At 41.2% G+C, this 20,569-nt stretch overlaps 2 protein-coding genes across 2 annotated transcripts; both read right to left on the bottom strand.

Moving 5' to 3' along the window:
* Positions 1-34: 34 nt before the first annotated feature.
* On the bottom strand, positions 35-1,386 carry hspb9 (heat shock protein, alpha-crystallin-related, 9). The gene is made up of 2 exons (XM_070848182.1): positions 999-1,386; positions 35-748 (listed from the first exon to the last, which is right to left on the bottom strand). Exons 1-2 carry the CDS (start codon positions 1,220-1,222, stop codon positions 295-297), a joined length of 678 nt encoding a protein of 225 aa, XP_070704283.1. The 5' UTR covers positions 1,223-1,386; the 3' UTR covers positions 35-294.
* Positions 1,387-3,087: 1,701 nt separating this feature from the next.
* On the bottom strand, positions 3,088-7,999 carry LOC139216971 (killer cell immunoglobulin-like receptor 2DL3). The gene is made up of 5 exons (XM_070848224.1): positions 7,778-7,999; positions 7,196-7,489; positions 6,242-6,559; positions 5,359-5,493; positions 3,088-5,261 (listed from the first exon to the last, which is right to left on the bottom strand). Exons 1-5 carry the CDS (start codon positions 7,929-7,931, stop codon positions 4,828-4,830), a joined length of 1,335 nt encoding a protein of 444 aa, XP_070704325.1. The 5' UTR covers positions 7,932-7,999; the 3' UTR covers positions 3,088-4,827.
* Positions 8,000-20,569: the final 12,570 nt, after the last annotated feature.

Below are 20,569 nucleotides of genomic sequence, written 5' to 3' on the forward strand. Positions count from 1 at the left end.
TGTACAGACAGACTATACTTTCTGAAAATCGCAGTTTAATTTGATGTATTTTTTTATTCTGCAAAAACACTTTATTTCAACAGTTTATACAAATTGCAAATAATCATAAAATAAATATCTTCTTCATTTAGTAATGGTAAACTTTACTCATTATAGGCAGTCTTTTACTGGAAAAGTGTGTGTGTGTGTGTGTTGGGGGTGGGGGGAATGGATATAAAAACATTATATCGTAATATTTATTCGTTAAAAAAATGTTTTTTCATGACAGCAGGTGTGGACAGTGTGTCCTGTGCATTAGTCTGTGTGTCCGTCCTGCTTGGTTATGGGAAATTCCAGCGCTGTCCTGAACCGAATGGGCACCTCGCGCTCCTCACTGATTGGCTGCTTGGCAACGGGGGCGTGGATACGCAGCTGTCCATCATCCATCAGGGAACAGGAGAGGCCGGACAGATCCAGGTGAGCGGGCAGGTCGATCTTCTGGACGAATCCCATCTGAGACGAGGCAGAGGAGCTGCAGGAGGAGGAGGAGGAGGAGGATGAGCAGGACTGGCTCTCTTCCGCTCCTGCCTGCTTCATGGCCACCACTGCCAGTTTCCGACCCTCCAGTTTCACAGTGATGTCACCGGGGGCGTAACCGCGAGCATCAAGGGTCACCAGGAGGTCGCGATTGTTCTCTGTGGCCTGCTGAGCTTCCTTGTGCAGCTCTGTGCTGGGAGTCTCTCTCTGCTGTTCATTACTGTCAGTCAGCCTGAAACAGAATCAGGATCTTGATCAGAATCAGGATCAGAACCAGCTCCATGACTCCACTGGTGTCTAAGGGTATTTTGAGGCCTGCATTGTTTAGCACAGTTGAATCAGACTGGTTCTTTTTCCCCAATAGGAACGATGTATTTGGACAGATCTGAGTCCGGAAACTGTACCGATCTGTGGCCCAAAACAACCACACCAAGCCCAGTTAGGTGTATTGGCTACTGACATGCACAGATGCTGTTACATACCTTGCCAAAGTGGAGGAAATGAGGGGAAACTGGCGAAATTTGAGCAGGTGGGGCCCATCGTGGATCTCCCTCAGAAGGCTGTCAGCCAGCTTGGTTCTGTGGTTGAAGAATTCCTGCTGCAGTGAGGAGAGGGCCTCGTGACGCAGCGGCCACAGCAGTCGCTCCTGGCTGAAGAAAGGGTCGTCGCCAAACAGGCTGCTCAAGGCCACATGCTGGGACATCATGTCAGCGTCAGAAGACAGCTCTTGACCAAAACTTTGCTTATAAGGCGACCTGCGAGCCTTGCGTATCGAAGCCTTCTTGCCTCTAGGTTGCAGATTCCCTCCCTCAGAGTTACTGTTTTTACGCTCCAGTGAAGAGAGTTCTTCTTCGTGTCAGTGTTCTAGCAGGTAGTTTGGGACATGACACGGGACCCCTTCCTTTATATACCCCAGCTGCTCCTCTCCGTCCCTCCCACTGCGCTATTTACACCCCATGAGCTCACTGCTGTTTGTTAGCGTGTGCTAGCGAGGCCAGGAATGCCCTGCAACTCATCAAAAGGCTAAAGACAGCTCATGGTCATATCCTGTTTATGTTTGTGTGCATGTGGTCATGTTCACATGCACATGCAGTCCTCTGTGACGTTTACTATATACGAGGCAGATACAGATTTCAAAAGTGTGTGAACAGCAAAGTGAACAGCATTGTAGCAGTATGAGATGGAAGGAACTGATGATGTGTTCATTATTCTACGAAAATGTTAATTTTATATTAAGTTAATATTCAACTATCATTTCTATTTATTCATTTATTTTCATATCATATCACACAAACTTATTGAGGTGGAAACATATTTTAGTTTGAAGGCGCTGTGAGAGATAGAATGATTGATACCCACTGTCACGTTTTCATGCTAAGTTAGCTTAGCTTAACATACAGTGGGATACTAGCATGGCTCCACTGACACACAGTTTTTATATATTGTATTTACAACACAACCTTTCCTGGAACCTCCACTGGTTGCCTGGCAACTACACAATGATTTCTTTGGGTGCTTTGGTGGCAGGACCCAACTGAGATGCTCTAACTATAAAGAGTTTAAATGAAGTGGTAGAAGTGTAGGTATCACAACAGATGGGTGATCGCTTGGTTAAGGTTACTTTACCATAAAAACACATTAAATAAACGGACATACCTTTTCATTGTTTATGTGTCACATGGTGTGCATGCATTTTTTTCCTCGGACAGATACAAACAAATAGCCAAGTATCATCATGTGGACCAGCGGGGTGACTAAGCCCGTATTGTCTCAGGTTACAGAGCTTCATCATTGCTTCTTCAAGGGATGAGCTCAGAGCACTAACATTTCTGTCTGCATGTGTGCATGTGTGTGTGTGTGTGTGTGTGTGTGTGTGAAGCCGGCGTGCTGACATTACAAGGAGCCTGTGTCATCTCTATTTGCGGCCGTCTAGGTGTTACAGCCAACTGTAAACCTGCTTTCACGCCATTGGCTCAAAGTGAACTGGCTCAAACTGGCTCAACACAGCTGTTTCATTGTGGTATTTCCTCCTTATGACTTATAAAATAGACAAAATGACTCCAATCTATTATTTTGATCATTATTTATATATTTTTTTGTAATTTTATCAAGTATTATTATTAGTGAATTTGATTTCAATGCAAATCTCCAAGCATTTAATTCTAACATTGTTAAGTGTGTTTCGTTTTTGTTATTGTGGTCATTACCAGGCATTGTGCTTTTATTGTATTGGATTACATTATGTATTCATGGTAATATGAATACAAACATTTGATCATCAGACAGAGGAGAAAGAAAGATAGAAACCTTTACATCACTGGAAGGACTAATGCAAAAATAAAGTGTGTCAGTGAACCAGGGGATGCCAGGAACAGAAATAGAAAGGGAGATTCAAGATGGTTGGTTGGATGGTTCCACAGCTTTAAATTACTGGGTTATTATTACACCACCCAGCCTGGTCTGGCCATTATTTGTGGTGTATGTGACCATCTAGCTTAAGACCTCCCATGGTCACATCAGGGTTATGTGTGCATGTGCAAAAAGATGGACAAGAATACTTGAAACAATAAATGTATAAAAATAAAAAATTTAATTACACTTAAAAATAAAGTATAGAAAAGTTACGTATATTTCCAAGACAAAACAGTTACATTTTCCATTTTTGCCTTAAAAACAACATCTCAGAATATTTGTAAAATTTGTGTATGTACATTTCTACCCCAAAACTTGGTGGAGCAGCTATACTTGATTCTGTGCAAAGGTACCAAAATCTGCCCACCGGCACATCTAAAGCTCAGTAGTTAATAATTAATTAACAGTTCATTTGCTAAATGTGTTCCCTCTGTTTCCAGGCTTTGTGCTAAGCTAACCAGCAGCCTGCAATAGCTTCATGTTTAGCATACAAAATCAGAGTAGTTTCATTCTTCTCATTTATACTTTTAACAAGACAGTGAAATGTAACATAGCATTACTTTTTCATGAAAAACAAGCATAAAAATATAAATTTAAGGATTTAATGTAATTCATTATGTGCACATTTTAAAAAATCTAAATGAATTACTATTTGCAGATGATTCTGTACATATATCTTGATTGACCTCTTGGGGGGGCACAGGGCTCTAGTTTGCTGTGGGGCACCTTTTGCCCACATATAATCAAGCTGCAGACCTTACTATTCCTTTGGAGTTATACTAACTGGCCTAAAGTTCTCTAAAAGATAAAGGTTATGAAATTAGATTATGACGGCGGGCCATAAGACTAACTAGTAATTTGGAAATCACCTTAATGAATTTGTTTGTTATTGGTGAGAACACCTAAATACTGCATGTACAGCTGTCTTACATAAACCTGCTTATCACATTGTATCAACATCTCAGTATTGTTAACCACAGACAGAGGAAAAATTGCATAATGCTTAAAAATCACAAAAGCCCAAAGTGGATCCTTGTCAGTACAAACATACTTTAACATCCACCCTTTTTTTTGAGCACAGGGGAAACCTTCCCCCCAACCCTAAGGCCAAAATAAACATATGAGGCTTCATTTGACTGTAGCTCTAACCTGCTGGAGATTGAAAAATAACCAGACTAAGAGCCTAAGAGTAACATTGATGGCTCTGTGGGCCTGCTCTGAACCAGCAGTAAACTCTCACCACTTAACATGTTAACATGCTGATGTGTAGCAGATATAATGTTGGGCATGTTAATGATCTTTGTTTAGCACGTTAGCTTTCTATGACACCACACAAATGAGCGCTAACTACAAAGTACAACTGAGGATGATGGAAATGTCGTTAAATTCAAGGGCTCACCAAAGGCACAGTTGTTCCTGGGGGGGACATGGATATACAGCATGTACAGATTTAATTTCATTTCTTGACAGTCCTACCAACAGGGTGTTTACCCATGCTGCGAGGCCCCAAAGAGGCAGAAATCAAAGTTCTTTTGGCTGGATAAGACAGAAAGATAAGCATGTGTTTTACACAGACTCTATATCAAACAGGCTGCCCCTACAATAATTTACTAACAATCTATAGCAATACAGTCTTATGAATTATTATTATTTTCTGGCTTGTTTAAGCAATTTAAATATTAGAAATTAAAAATGTTAGCCAAGCCAAATCTCCCAAGGCAGGAAGAGCTGATGTTTCTTCAGTACCATTTGTCCACTGGCTAGTTGTCATCGTTTCATCTTCATAGAGAAACAGTTTGTAGTGGGTCAGAAGTTGTTTATCCACCACCATGGTACCCACTGTGACACTGATGGGCAGTGGACAGCTCCAAGGTTTTGATAAATATCCACATTTTATGTTCACTGCTCACCAAAAGGCTGAGTTACATTTTCATAGTCATGATCACTGTCGTCTTCATCTTCATCTTCGTCTTCGCTTTCATCTTCGTCTTCGTCTTCGTCTTCTTCTCTGTTTTCTTCAACCTCCTTAACCATGACATTTGCATCGGGGCCCGCTTCCTCATAATCATGTATTTCGTCTTCTTCCCCTTCACTGTTTTTCTCTACGCTGAAACAGACCTTCTTGGCGATGAAATTTGCATCAGGGCCCGCTTCCTCATAATTGTGTTCTTCATCACTCTCTGGTTCCTCATAATCATCACTCTCCTCTTTTTCTACTCTTGCTGCTCCCTTCTTGAGTTTCATCTTGGTGTCCATTGTATCAACGTTCACATAGTCATCCTCCCCGTCCGCCTCTGTGTAATCCTTGTACTCGTTCCCGACTATGACCGCCACTGAAACACACAAGCATCAGGACAAAACGTTTTGTGAATATCAAAATCAATTCAGCTCATTCAAACACATGTTAATGTATGAAGTCTGAGAACAGACTTTGAGTTTGGACGAGGCCTCCGGGTTGCTTGACTTGCCGCCTTTTCCTGAAGACCAGACAGACCCCCAGCAACACCAGCAGGAGTAGCAGCAGACTGCCAGCAGCTACTGAGGAGACCAGCGGCAGCAAGGGCACTAGGAGGGGAACATTTCAAAAGTTACACTGAAAACTGTGTCCATTTTCCCATTCACATTCATATTGTAGTCTGTCAGTGTCGCACAGAGGCAGTTCCTTTTTTTTTTACTTCACTAACTCACTATAAAAGAACTCCCCAAACCTTTTTATATTCTTAGATACCCGCGATGAAAACAGCTTCACACCGATGTGCACAAATAGATGAGAGTTCTGGTAAGAGTGACATTTAACAAAAACACAGCAACAACTGTCTTTGTGGTTGTATATATGAACCATGCAACTTCTGCAAAAGGTTTACTGTATTGCTGCTATTTCAGTGACGGGCAATGCGGATGTGTTTCATGTTTTTGTCACGCAATTCTATTGAGCCCTCGTGTCTTAACACATCTCACAGCTTTATAGCTTTATTTTAAACTAGCATTTTCACAACACTCATAACACAGCAAAGCTGGATTCAAGTATCATAGAGATATCTTGCCCAATCTGGTTACTGTGTATGAAACTGAAACCGGTGAGCTGAAAAAAGCTGTGGCTGACTGACAGGCTGGAGAGACCAATGCTGACCAAGACAAGCATCTTCTGAAAGACTCACAGCTAGATCTATAAATCATATCAATGAGAGACAACCTAATATTCAAGGGAATCAAAGAGGAGAACAACAACATTCATTGTGCAGCCATAGGCAGTAAAGTAGCATTTGTTCATTAAGTGCTGCCACATTTGCTTTAAATTCTCCATTGCACTTACTTTTAATGACAACACTGATCGGTGCGGTCATTGCTGAGGTGTATTTCCGTGTTTGCCACACGACTTCATACCCGCAGCTGTAGTTGCCCTGGTGTTCATACAGAGCTTCAGGAAAGGTGAAGGACGATGAGCGGTTGACTGCCAGCTTGGTGTCAGTGATGACGGAGCCAGAGAAGAGGTGAAAGAAAACAACAGAGGGATAGTGGGAGGACGTCGAGCAGGTGACGACAAAGCTGTAACCCTTGGTGACCTCTGCGTGTTCGGGAGTCCAGACCAGCCCTCTGTTAGGGGATGTCAGGGACATGCTGGGCTGCTCCACTGGGTAAACAGGAACAGCAGGAGTAAGAGAATATAAAATTCCTGAATTTCTAAATCAGTACAGATGAGATCAAGACACATTCCGCACATGGTTGATATGTACTGTTTGTAGAAAGTAGTGATGCATTCATGGTCAATGGTTCAAACTATGATAAAAAAACATTTAACTTCTACACCTTTTGTTATGCACAACATTAAGCCTGCTACAGCAAAATCACAAGAAGTCTACATAATATTTTCTCACATAAAAACATTGAACACCCATAATACATTTATTCATTGCTTGTATTTAGCTCTATTGTCATTTCTGTACATATTCTGTATCTTCCACCATAACGTTGCAACTGTTATTTCAAAGAATTCTCAACAGTCCGACAAATATATTTCTAGTTATATATTTCTAAATCCCTGAATTAGATGTTATTGTCACATTTAAATGTCATGGGCTTTATTTAAAAAGTGCAAATGCTATGACCCATTTCCACCGAAACACACCAGTTTTGCACTGCATCATTTGAACGAACCGTCTACCTGTGTATGTTCAGCCTCACCTTAGAATCAGCCTCAGGAAACATCACGGAATGTGACTTTAAATAAGCTGTCTATTTTACTCATATATTTGTTCATTTGTCTTACCAGTAACAGAGAGTCTAACAGAGTCACTCAGGTTGGAGCTGAAGTCTTGACCTGAAAGTGTTATCTGATACTGGCACTGGTACGATCCCTCAGTGTCGAAGTTGACTTGGAGGACACTGAAGGTGGAGGAGTTGGTACGTGATGTTTGGATTTGTCTGAATGAGCCTGACGTTTTCTTCAGAATGAATGCCCCCCCTAAAAGCTGAGTTGAGATCGAACAGGTGACGTTGACGTCCTGACCCGAGATAACCTCGTCAGCAGGATTCATGGAGATGCTGGGCTGTGGTAGGCTCACTGAAAAAGAATGAAATATCAGAGTGGTTTTTTAGATTGTCAAATTTACTTTTATGTCAAAGGAACAGTTCACCATTTTGGGAAATAGATGAGTAGATCGATAGCTCTCGCTGGTGGCAATGAATTCCTGGAGTCTCCGCTGGTGCCTTCAGGAATTTACTGCTGTCTTTATGCTAAGTCAACCAGCTGTTGCTTCATATTTAAAGGACTGATGGGAGAGATGTACCAATCTTCTCATCTAACTTGAGTTTATTTATTAGGTTCAGGGGAATGGTTTCATTTCCTTACCAGTAAGAGAGAGTGTGAGAGAGTCACTCAGGGGGGAGCTGAAGTCTTGATCTAAAACTGTCAGCTGATACTGACACTGGTACGATCCTTCGCTGTCAAAGTTCACCTTCTTCATGCTGAAGGTGGCAGAGTTGGAACTTGATGTTTGGGTCATTTTAAATGAGCCTGAGATTGTTGTCAGAATGAATGTTCCCCCAACATGCTCGGTTGGTAACGAACAAGTGAATTCAATGTTCTGATCCCAGGTGGCCTCACGAACAACATTCATGGAGATGCTAGGCTTTGGGAGGACCACTGAAAATATCACAACAATGAAATGTATTACATATTTGATCTTGTGACATTGTGCTCAATAAACACTCGGTGGTATAATTGGAATTGATGAAGTGCTCAGTCAATGTTAGGTGTGCACACTATAGTAAACAGCCTTTTTAGTGTGTCTAAGAGAAGGTTTAAAGATTTGAGATTCGAAAATTGACAGTAATATGTTATTATTGTTAGTATGATGAGCACCCATGTATGACATTCCTTTTCCTCTTGGCTTCATACTTCTTTACAAAGTTTGACTGAAAAGCTTTTAGAAATAATAACCCCTGTAAGAATGAAGCATTTTATTTTGGAATTACGCAACTTTTTTAGTTTCACAAGCTTGTTTTCAAATCTCATTTCTCTTCCGCTGACATTTGGAATCAATGGGGGATGGGCACACCGTTGTGAAAGACTGTATCACAAAGTAACTTGGGATGAACCCTTCTCAGCCTTGCTGACTTCAGGATGTAAAAACAGATTTTGTTCCTTTCATGATGTCACAAGGGGATCTGTTGAACATATGACCTCCTCCAGCCCTTCAGCAGGCCGACTGTACTCGCCTACCATGCTGCCCCCCTTTGTTTTTCACTTCAGCTCCCCACAAAACAAAGGTGTTGAAGGCAAGAGCAAAGCCATAGATTGTTCTGTTCTTCTAAAACAGAGCATGCAGAAAGACGCTGAAAAACTTTTGTTTTGCACATTAAACCATCCAAACCTCTTCTAGTAGGATCTCTAAATACAAGAATGAACTTGACAAAGACCAGAATATGGGGCCTTTAAATAAAACCTCTCAGTCACAGTATCTTTGTCACTTTCCCTTCAAGCCCATCAGTCCAGACAGCAGCACTTCCATTTTATCAAATTGTTCAATTATTCAGCATTTCCTCTTCTTAAATGCGCTTTCCGTTATCTGTGTGTTTAGGCATTTGCAGCTGTTTCTTACTTGGAGCACATTTGTTTTTTTCACTCATGCATGTTTTTGATATTCTCAGCATTTTGAATTCGGGGTGCTTTTCCGTCTTTGTGTTTTCACGTTTATGCGTGGTATATTTCAACCATGTTTACAGCATGGATTTATGCGTGCCAATGTCGGTGTGGTGAGCTTTCGGTCCATCACTTTGGTCCAGACTGAAATACCTCAACATGTACTGGATAGATTGATGTTTTTGGTTGAATGGATTGCCATAAAATTTACTACAGACATTCATGGTGCCCAGAGGGTAAACCTTAATGATTTGTCTGGATTTCTGCTTTTACTGTCATGCGTTGTCCTCACAGGCTATGATTCGTGCCGTGTTTACATGTTATCCCCATGCCAATGGCTTTGCAGGAACTTGCAGCATATTTTGAGTAATAACTTCCCAAGTTCCCAAATGTCTGGAAAACAGCAGGGCCTAAACAACCTACTTTGTTATGCAGTCAGTTGCGATACTGTGCCCCTCTCTGTTGACCCCCCATCCATACCAGAATGGGACAAAAAAATCAATAAAGGAGAAATTAACTGTGACACAGAACAAAAAGTTTTTTGTGCAGACAGTCCCCAACAAGGCTAGTTTTGACTACCAATTAGGCTATTATTGATGTTGTTTTTACAACTATTATTTTCATCATTATTATAATTGTTAGTAGTAGTAATAGTATTAGTAGTAATAGTGGTGGTAGCGGTTGTATTACTTCTTATTTAAGTAGTAATTGCCACATATATGTAAGAGAAAATTACAACCTCTTTCTCACCTGAGCAGAGCACACCAGCATCCTCAGCGTGCTTACAGTTGTGTGTCCCAAATCCTGTGTGCTGACACTCAGTTAGAGACGTCTCTGTTCCCAAACAGGCCACATCATCAAGCCAGATTTCTCCAGTTCCTTCACCAAAGTGAGCTGATGAATGGGCAGTCAGTGCTGGTCCACAGCCCATCTCTCTGCACACCACCTTAGCATCTTCTATGTCCCAGTCATCATCGCAGACTGTTCCCCAGGTGTTTTTATAGTAGATTTCAACTCTTCCAGAGCACAGGGAAGATCCAGCTAATCTGATCGGCACACCTAGATGCAGAAGACAGAAGACAGAAGACAAACCATTACTGGGTAGAACATTTCTTGTTTATTTTGTTATTTGGTCATGATAGAGCACATTTGTTAAAAGTTATGATAAGATATATACATCTAGGATATAATGCAGCAAAGCAAACATTCAATACATTTGTTCGCTTATATTACAGTTTGATTTACAGTGTATAAAGCAATATTACACACTTGTTATTCTGCTCTTTTCCAGTGCTGCATCAGCTCTTACACACAACATACTCTCCAATGACAAGGTGACAGAACTTTTAAAATACACAGAACAGGATACATTTATTTAAAATACTTTATCCAAACGTTTTCTCACCTGAACACACTACGCCAGCATCCTCATTGTGGTTACAGTCGTGTGTCCCAAATTCTTTGTGCTGACACTCAGTTAGAGACCTCTCTGTTCCCGAACAGGCCACATTATCAAGCCAGATCTGGCCGCTTCCTTCACCAAAGCGAGCTGAATGAGGGGCTTCCAGTGCTGTGCCACAGTTCAACTGACTGCAAACCACCATAGCGTCATTTAAGTCCCAGTCATCATCACAGACTGTCCCCCAGATGCTGTTGTGATAGATTTCAACTCTTCCAGAACACAGAGTAGACCCAGACCCAGCTAATCTGATCTGACCATCTATCAAACAGACAACACAGACATCCAAAAATTCAGTCTTTTAACATTTTAGATGCATTGTAAACTGACAACAATAGCTTGTTATGCAACGGACTGACCTGCAGCAGGTGAAGAAGAGGTCAACAAGTAAGTCACTACAGAAGAGAAAAACATGGCATCAGTGAGCTCTTTCTCTTTTAGATTCCATTGTTCATTTGAATAAAGAGGATTCTTTACTTCAATATACAATAAACCCGCTCTGCTATACAAAAAGAAGCTGCATTACAAATTAAATTATGGGATATCTGTCTTACCCAGGGTTAAATAGCGAAGGTTTTGTGTGCTCCCCATGGTTGGCACAGACGCTTCTCTTCAGTGGCAGGACAGATGACAGTAAACTGTGTACAGAAACACACTGCCCAGCCCAAACACTTCCTCTTTCTCCTTGTGGTGTTTTTTTTAGCTGAAGCTGAGACTACTTGAAGCACGCCTCTCATGTCCCGTCGTATCTGTTAAGTTTGTCTAGTTCACTCGTGCATAGTCTTGTCTCCCACTTCCTGTTTTATTGTGAAACCTAAACTCTGTCTGCCCCACCCTGATTGTTTCCACTTGTTTCCCATTACCTCATTTATAAATAGTCTGCGTCTCCCTTTGTCCCGTGCCAGATTGCATTGTATTCAAGTGACCTTTTGTCAAAGTATTTCTTGTCATTAAAGAGTGTTCAACTGCCTGAGAGTGTTTTGGGTTCGTGCATTTGGGTCCCTCTTGGTTCTTGGTCCTATATGTAATAACGCCGTTCGAAAATGTCCAAAGTGCAAACAGCTCTGTTAGCTCTATTTTTGTGAGTAAAAACTCACTTTTATGTTACCTTTGTACTTGTATTTGTTATGTCCAGTTATTAACAGTGCAAAAATATTAAATTACTGATTGTATTGTATATAATATTGACTATTGTATTAATGAGTCAAGTAGTAAGCAAATATCCTCAGAATAAGCCCACATACAGTTGCACGCAAAATTAACAAACTTTCATCTGTGCTCAATGAACAACTCGAACAAGAACAATTGAAACAGCTCAACATGACTAATATTACAGGGGTTTCTCCAAATTCAACACAATATGCCACTTATTATCTACTGCAGTCTCAAAATGATTCAACCCCTTCAATTCAGAGACACAAATTAATTTTTAAGGTGTTTTAATGTTTGTAAGAATAAAACATAAGCACGGCCATGGACTCAGTCTGTCCTCAGAATACCACAGTCAGCACGCTGTTACTCCGTAGCCAACAGATAGCAGAGAGAGCCCCGGGCTCTGTATAATGCATCAATTTGTAACATTCAGATATTGTGGATAGAATTGTGATTGGTTTAGACTAGGTGGGGGGAGACCATGGTTTAGACTTGGCTCTCCCTTGTTGGCTGGTCCCAGCCTCTTGGCATCACCACCTCCAATCCGGTAAAGCCGAACCTGGAAAAGGTTCCCTCCCTATTCCAGTCTTATGCATGATCATCCTTCAGTGCAACCTATCCCTAGTGTGTCTATCTTGTCTAACCGCTACAATAGTGGCATTCGAAAGAGCATCTCTTGTCCTTGGAGCTCCCTTATATGGAGTCGTTAGTGTGATGCATGTAAGCTTGTGTTCACTCTTGCCAGATTTCTCTTTCTCACAGGTGTCTAACCCCTCAGAACCTGGGATCAGTGCTTGTATCCTGTCATTAACATTATGAAGTTGGCCAACTCTATAGCAACACATTTAAGCAATATGTGTCTGTCCCTGTTAATACAAAGCAGTGAATAAGGTACAAAATAAGGGACTATGAATAATGAACAATATGATCTCCACACATCATAAGGCACTTGGAATAGTAACACTATATTCATCACAAATACTATATTCTCCACAGAACCCAGAAAAAATGACACATTTTACTCACCAAAAACCAATTTAGGGGTGAAACTGACCGCCTGGTTCAATGCAGGTGATACAGAAAGGCTTGGTTGACAGAGTGGCAGTGTTGTAGAGTGCTGTTCACTTACACATACAGTTGAAACTAGAAGTTTACATACACTGTATAAAAAGACACATAACCTTTTTTTTCTCACTGTCTGACATTAAATCAGACCAAACTTTTCTTGTTTTTGGTCAGTTAGGATTACCAAAATTATTTCTATTTGCTGAATGCCAGAATAAAGAGAGAGAGAATTAATTCGAGAATTTACTTCCTTCAAAGTCATAAGTTTACATACATTTCCTAAGTATTTGGTAGCATTGTCTTTAAACTGTATGACTTGGGTCAAACGTTTTGGGTACCCTTCCACAAGCTTCTCACAATAGTTTGCTGGAATTTTATCCCATTCCTCCTGACAGAACTGGCGTAACAGAGTCAGGTTTGTAGGCCGCCTTGCTCGCACACGCCTTTTCAGCTCTGCTTACAAATTTTCTGTGGGATTGAGATCAGGGCTTTATGATGGCCACTCCAAAACATTGACTTTGTTGTCTTAAAGCCACTTTGTAACTAATTTGGCGGTATGCTTATAGTCATTGTCTGTTTGGAAGATCCATTTGCGCCCAAGCTTTAATTTCCTGGCTGATGCCTTGAGTGCACCAGTCCCTCCTGCAGCAAAACACCCCCACAACATGATGCTGCCACCCCCGTACTTCACAGTTGGGATGGTGTTCTCAGGCTTCAAAGCTTCCCGTTTTTCCTCCAAATGTAATGGTGGTCATTATGGCCAAACAGTTCAATTTTAGTTTAATCAGACCAGAGGATATTTCCCCAAAAATTAAGGTCTTTGTCCCTGTGTGCACTTGCAAACTGTAATCTGGCTTTTTTATGTTGCTTTTGGAGTAATGGCTTCTTCCTCGCTGAGTGGCCTTTCAGCCCTTGTTCTGGGGTTGATACACACATTTCGCACCAAAAAATCTCTGGGACACAGAACCCATCTCCTTCCTGAGCGGTATGATGGCTGGACATTCCCATGGTGTCTATACTTGCATATAATTGTTTGAACAGATGAACGTGGCACCTTCAGGTGTCTGAAAATTGTACCCAACGATGAACCAGTGTTGTGAAGGTCGACAATTCTCTTTCTGATATCTTGGCTGATTTCTTTTGATTTTCCCATGATGTCACACAAGGAAGCAGTGTGTTTGAGGTGTGCCTTAAAATACACCTCCAATTAACTCAAATGTTGTCAATTAACCTATCAAAACCTTCCAAAGCCTTCCAAATCATCATCTGGGCTTTCCCAAATTGTTTAAACTTCTTAAAACTTAACTTCTTTAAACTGTAAACTTCTGACTTTGAAGGAAGTAATAAAAAATTCTCTAATAAATTCTCTCTCTCTTAATTCTGGCATTTAGCAAATAGAAATAATTTTGGTAATCGTAACTCACCTAAAACAAGAAAAGCTTAGTCTGATTTAATGTCAGACAGTGAGAAAAAAAAAGGTTATGTGTCTTTTTATACAGTGTATGTAAACTTCTGGTTTCAACTGTACTTATATTGTGAGTCTGATACATAGAAGAGCATCAACAGGAATTCACAGTTAAGCATTTCACAACGTAACCGCTGTGTTTTTAACACTGACAGTTTGTCAATGCCACAAAGCCACTTGTTCTGTCTCTCCCACAGCAAAAAGTAAGAAATCAGCACTAGTCTGCTCAACTAATGCAAACTCATCAGTGACACAAACCTCAGGTCTTCAAAGACTGGGCCAGGAGGAATACCACTTCTTCAAAAACCTTCAAAGCATCAATATGTGCATGCATGTGTATAAAAGGGTGTTTGTGTTCAAATTCATAAGTTGGATGGATGGGATTTTTCATCATGCTAGATGTTTAATAGAAAGAGTTCAAGGCAGCCATGCACAGTTCAGGGCATGGACCTGATTAAAACTATCAATTAACTAATTCATTCTATTCTGTTCTAGGGAAATACAGCTGTACTGATGGTCGAATGGCAGCACGGTGGTGCGATGGTTAGCACTGTGGCCTGGTTTGAGTCCACTGGCTGGCAGGATTGAACCTTTCTTTTCTCCAGGTACTCCGGCTTCCTCCCACAGTCCAAAGACATGCAGGTTAGGTTGATTGGTAGGTTTGTAGGTGTGAGTGTGAATGAGTCCAGTCCAGGGTGTACATTTTCTATCTATATATAAAGTAATTTTCCAGTGAGAACTTTGCAACATGCCTCTGACCCATTGTTAAGGATTCTCTGTTCCGTGGAATAGAGGTGCTACTCATCAATGGCAGAGCAGAGGGTAGAAAACTGAACTGAAAATGGCTGTGTACAGAAACCCTTCACTCCACTGTTCCTTCCTGCCAGACGTCCACCTGCGGTGATTCTCTTTTTTCACTGAAACCTCAGATAATTTTAACTTGGTGGTTTAAACTATGAAGTACAAAGCTGCAGCAGCCAAGCAACACAGTCAAAAGTCGACCATCAATCGAAAGCGTGTTCATCAGCTCTGTCAGCTTTATCTCCAAATATACAACATCTGTAGAAGTTTTAAAGTAGAAGTAGATCAGGCTCTGATTGTCAGAAAAAGTGAAACCAGATCTTTCAAATGATCTAAATACAGTTGCACTCAAAATTATTCAACCCCCATTACAAATGAGGTGTACTGGCAAAATGTACAAACTTTCATCGGTGTTCAATGAACAACTCAAACAAGAACATTTGAAACAGCTCAACATGACTAATATTACAGGTGGTTTCTCCAAATTCAACACAATATTCCACTTTTAATGACTACTGCAGTCTCAAAATTATTCAACCCCTTCTTCACAAACATCTTTAGTTCTTAATAGATCTTAATAGATGCTGTTAGGACCTGCTACAAACATGATGCACAGCCAGCCACCAGGTTCTGACAGCGTTGCTGAGGAATCTTTCCATTTCCATTCCTCATGGGCAACAGCCTCCAGCTCTCTGATGTTCTTGGGTTTGCATGCTGCAAAAACCACCCTCTTCAAATCCCACCAGAGATTTTCTATGGGAATCAAGTCCGGCAACTGTGACGGCCACTCTAGTATCTTCTGGACTTTTTCTGAAGCCAACCTTGGTGGACTGTGAGGTATGCTTGGGATCACTGTCCTGTTGGAAGGTCTGATGACGCCCAAGCTTCAGCTTCCTCGCAGACAGAATGATGTTTTCTCCCAGGATTTCCCGATACTTGGTTGAATCCATCTTGCCCTCCAAACACTCCAGTGCCAGAAGAAGCAAAGCAGCTCCAGAGCATCACTGAGCCACTGCCATGCTTCACTGTAGGCAGTGTGTTCCTTTCAGCGTCTGCCTCATTCTTCCTCCTGCAGACATACCGCTGAGCCATAGACCTGAAAAGTTCCACTTTTGTTTCATCGCTCCCAAAACTTCTGTGGCTTATTTATATGGTTTTGAGCTTATTGGAGCTGACTTGTCTTGTGCTCTTGGGTAAGTAGTGATGTACATCTTGGAGTTTGGTCATGGAGGCGTTCAGCGTTTAGTATGTGTCTCACTGTAGAAACTGAAACCTCAGAACTGAAACCTCAGTGCCTGCTGCCACCAAGTCTTGCTGCAGGTCTTTTTGAGTCACTCAAGGGTTTTTGGTCATCTGCTTCCTCAGAAATCTGGTGGCCATTTCTTCTTTCTGCCAAGTCCAGGTAGTGCAGCCAGTGTTGCTTTAGCTTTGAACTTGTGAACTATGCTACCAACTCTTGGAACGTTCAGTGTCTTTGCTATCCTTTTGTATCCTTTTCCTTGTTTGTGCAAAGCAGTCATCTCCTCTCTTAACTTTTTGGACAGTTCTCTTGACTTACCCATATTTCTAACATGTGACCTGTTGTGGAAATTTCTAGGAGATAAAGTCTGCTGCATGGAGTTCTTGTGCGGATTTATTTTTGCAAAAAGGAACAGCTGTTACAGAGACAGTCACGCAGTCTAACAGCTCTGAAACAGAGTTCCCTGAGTCTCTGTCTCTGTTGCTATTTATGGGGTGGGTCAAATGGGGTTTACCTGCAGACCTTGGGGGGCCTGCCTGTAGACTTGGGACATGCAAGAGAATACACATCCTGTTGATCAGACGCTATTTTAGCACCTCTTTTGTTTCATACCTGGCCGGGATGCATCCTGACAGACAAAATGTTTTAACACATCTTTCTTCTGCGGTCTGGTCGGGACACACCCTAGTGGATCAAACTGTGAATTTACATTTCTTTGTCTTCTGACATGCAAATTCCCATCACAGACCAAACATCACTGTGAACAAACAGTAAATAATAGCAGATCACTGTAGTTTCTCCCAAAGTCCTATGTGTTTTAAAAGGGAGTTTCAATGTGTCCTCTGCAAAGACAGACAGATTGAAACAGTTAAAAACCGTAAAAACCGGTGACATAGAAAATAAATTTTTCATGTAATGTCTCCTGGAATGACAAGTACATCACAGTAATGTTAAAGTAACCTGTTTTAGATTGTTTAATGACTGTGGCGAAATCACAACTGTGACGGGAGAGTTCATATTGCCAGAGACAGGTGCGCTCTGACTGTGAGTACAGTGCATCAGAGCAATAAAGAGGAAGTTTTGTAGGTTGTAGCAAAAGCCACAGAGATACTTCAGCCTGCGACTACAGCTGGGAAAATAAAACTCGAAAATAAGCATGGTGTGAATTTTGGGAGCAGTTATATTTTTCTTACACATGCTCCCCCTGAGGTACATCGTTCATCAAGCAAAGTATCTCTTTTCATTGTTATGCTGCTGACGCCCTGACGTACCTCATCCAGAGGATAGCTGCAGCTCCTGCAGCACATTACAGAACACATTCTGCCATCTGCTTGTTCCCCGTTATGTTCCCCAAGACATAAAGACATACAGACTCGTAGAAATGTTTATTTCCTAATGCCTTGATTATTGCGGCAGCTTTTTCTCTTTACCAAAAATCTTTTGATTGACTACAGATTATACAGCAGTGTTCAGTTTGTTAATGAAAATGGTAATTAGTTTTTTTTTATTCTACCCAAATTTGTTTTCTTTTATCTTATATTACTCGAATTATTCGATCATGGAATAATTTTATCACCTGATTTCTATTTACTATTTAATTGAATTTAATTTGAGTCAGTCACTTTGGAACTAAGGATTTGAGAAGCTTAAATATTATAGTTGTTGTGCTTCACTATACGGTGAACAGCACATGGTGAAGACCGTATGTTTCTTTGTCTGTGGAACTATTGGACTCCATTCCCCAGTGTCCCCCAGTTTCACAGATAGGTGTGAAATCACCCCTGCACCCAGCTCCACAGTCACCATTGGCCATTGTGGGCACATGATTTTACGAATCATGAACTCCTGAAGAGGAGAGACCAGTTCTCTTTCCCCTTGACTTCTCCTGGAGGAGAGACAAGTCTCTTTCCGGACGTCTCTCCTGAAGAGGAGAGACCAGCTCTACTCATCTAAGCTCTGCCTCAGTGTGGCCTGTACCAGAGCAGCCACCTCCTTCATGGTAGGGACACAAGGTCCTGCCTGAAATAAGCAGATCAGCGCCAGCAGGTACAACCCCGAGTCTGCCAGCTGATAACCAGAACCAACAACAGGAACACACCAGCAAGTTGGTATCAAGCTGCTAACTAGCCAGAATCAAGGAGCGACCGGATTCCTCCAGCCTGTAACCACAGCAAGGACACAAAAGAACCATACCTTTCCTCCAGCAACAGGCTGAGAAAGCAGCATCCTCAAGGACTCTTCTTCTCCCCTTTAAGGACTGGTAACAAACTCTAACTGGGCATAATTAGCATAGCATTACTGCATACATGGTCTACCCATGTTAATGTATTGACTTGCTTTAATATTAATTGAGTTTGATTATTGAGATGTGTTGTAGTTACTGTGTAGCCATTAAGTTTAGTTGATGTTTGTTTGTTCACACAGACACAGAGTCTACACACAACTAACCACCTTTTCTTAACCTGGAACCTTTATCTCACACACACACACACACACACACACACACACACACACACACACACACACACACACACACACAGTTTCCAACAGGCCACTGAGGGACAAAGCTAAGCTAACAGCACTTAGCTTCCTTTGTCTCCTTTGCCCCACACCCCAGGGGGGCTGGCCTTTGGCATTTGGGCTCTCTCCCCCACCTTTGTGGGCCCATCTCACATTCCTCAGCCTTATCACACACACACACACACGCACTCTATTATTTGTTAGTTTAGTCATAGAGACTTAGTTAGATTGTTTGATTGATTTTGTTTCTGTAACAGCAGATGTCTTTAATACCTACTCTGCTTCAGCTGTACTTACAACCAAAGTACAAGTCCTTCACCTTAATGCATAACAAATGGTGTCCCTGCGTTTTGTTCTGTTTTAATAAATGTTTTAATACCTGCTGTCTCCTTTAATGTTGTACATGGGTGAACACTGCCAACCTCTACACTGTCAAGAACTCCAAAATCCTTCAGCTAGCTATCAATGTGGTAATTTTGGTAGTAATTATTAAATTAATTATAAAACTTAATTCCAAATTGATAGTTTAGTACTTTTATGAGACTAAATCAATTAAAACGGCTGTCTTTTCCTCGTTTTTTGAGGTGGTGCTCCAATCGAGGTGGACTTTATTCAAAGTTCCTTTACTTGTTAAATCACAATATAGTTATTGACCATCTAAGACATATTGTGTCAACCAACCCCTTATATGTCCTTATACCATGGTGTGTGTGTGTGTGTGTGTGTGTGCTAATACCTTCCTCTTATAAAGAAAGGAAAGAGCAGAAATGCCTGATCGCACACAGAACCTTTATCACAAAAACAATACAATGAAAAATACATAAAAGATACATCATTGCTCCTCACTTCAGTGATTTGAGAGTCTCCCACAAAATGAATAGTTAGAAACGATCATGTCAAATGTTCGATATCGACATGATAAATTCTGTTCACCTCTAGTTCTCCATAAAAAGATGCACATGTTATGTTATGTGGCCTGAAAGCTTGACCTGCTGCAACATCCAGTGTGAGCCACTAGAGGCCATCACAGAACAGGTGTTTAGTAACAGAGCGAGTTCACCACACCAGACTTACAGCCCCTCAATAACAGGATGTTGCATGAACCACATCTTCTGTGTATTATAGTTATTTTGACTACATTTTCAGTCCTGGGTGCACAGTGCTCTGATGTTTCCTAGAGATCAGTTCCATGTAGAACACTATTAACAGTGTGGTTTTCTAATGGCGTGCCTTCTCACTTATTTATTTTATGCTATTCAGTTTATTCCCGTCCTGTCCCAAATAAGCTGGAAATTAAAAAAAAAAATTATATATTTATATATTCTTAGGCAAATGTAAAGGCTCTCCTGATGTGAATGTAGCTTTCATGAAGCGATGCACACTGGTATTTGCATGCTGAATGACGCTGACAGCTCAGTGAGCCTCATAGCGTGAGAAGGCTGAGGAAGTGACTGGTGAGAACGCTGCTACCGCAGCCCTGTGGCAGCTCAGCCTGAAGCCTGCGGTAGTCTCCACTCACCCACCCTCCTGTCCTCTGAAGCCCGCCTTAACCAGCTTTCAACTTCCACAGAACTCACATCACACACTGAGCTGCTAGCTTTCCTTTTCAACAGAAATGATGCAAACCTAGTGCAGATAATAACAATAATGATAATAATAATAATAAGAAGGAACATTTTTATAATAATAATAATGATAATACATTTTATTTAGGGCGCCTTTCAAGGCTCTCAAGGTCGCCGTACAGAACACATACAATATTTTTAGGATCTTTTCTGTCATTTGTCATTTTTAGGG

This window comes from Pempheris klunzingeri, chromosome 17 (assembly GCF_042242105.1).
Source record: "Pempheris klunzingeri isolate RE-2024b chromosome 17, fPemKlu1.hap1, whole genome shotgun sequence".
Taxonomy (NCBI): domain Eukaryota; kingdom Metazoa; phylum Chordata; class Actinopteri; order Acropomatiformes; family Pempheridae; genus Pempheris; species Pempheris klunzingeri.

What these genes read in the sequence shown, in the direction of transcription:
- hspb9 (XM_070848182.1), bottom strand. Translation starts at nt 1,222, where the DNA reads ATGATGTCCCAGCATGTGGCCTTGAGCAGCCTGTTTGGCGACGACCCT. An exon ending in ATTTCCTCCACTTTGGCAAG is followed by an intron (nt 749 to 998) that starts GTATGTAACAGC and finishes ATTCTGTTTCAG; the next exon opens with GCTGACTGACAGTAATGAAC.
- LOC139216971 (XM_070848224.1), bottom strand. Translation starts at nt 7,931, where the DNA reads ATGACCCAAACATCAAGTTCCAACTCTGCCACCTTCAGCATGAAGAAG. An exon ending in TCTCACACTCTCTCTTACTG is followed by an intron (nt 7,490 to 7,777) that starts GTAAGGAAATGA and finishes ATTCTTTTTCAG; the next exon opens with TGAGCCTACCACAGCCCAGC. An exon ending in GATCAGTGTTGTCATTAAAA is followed by an intron (nt 5,494 to 6,241) that starts GTAAGTGCAATG and finishes TTCCCCTCCTAG; the next exon opens with TGCCCTTGCTGCCGCTGGTC.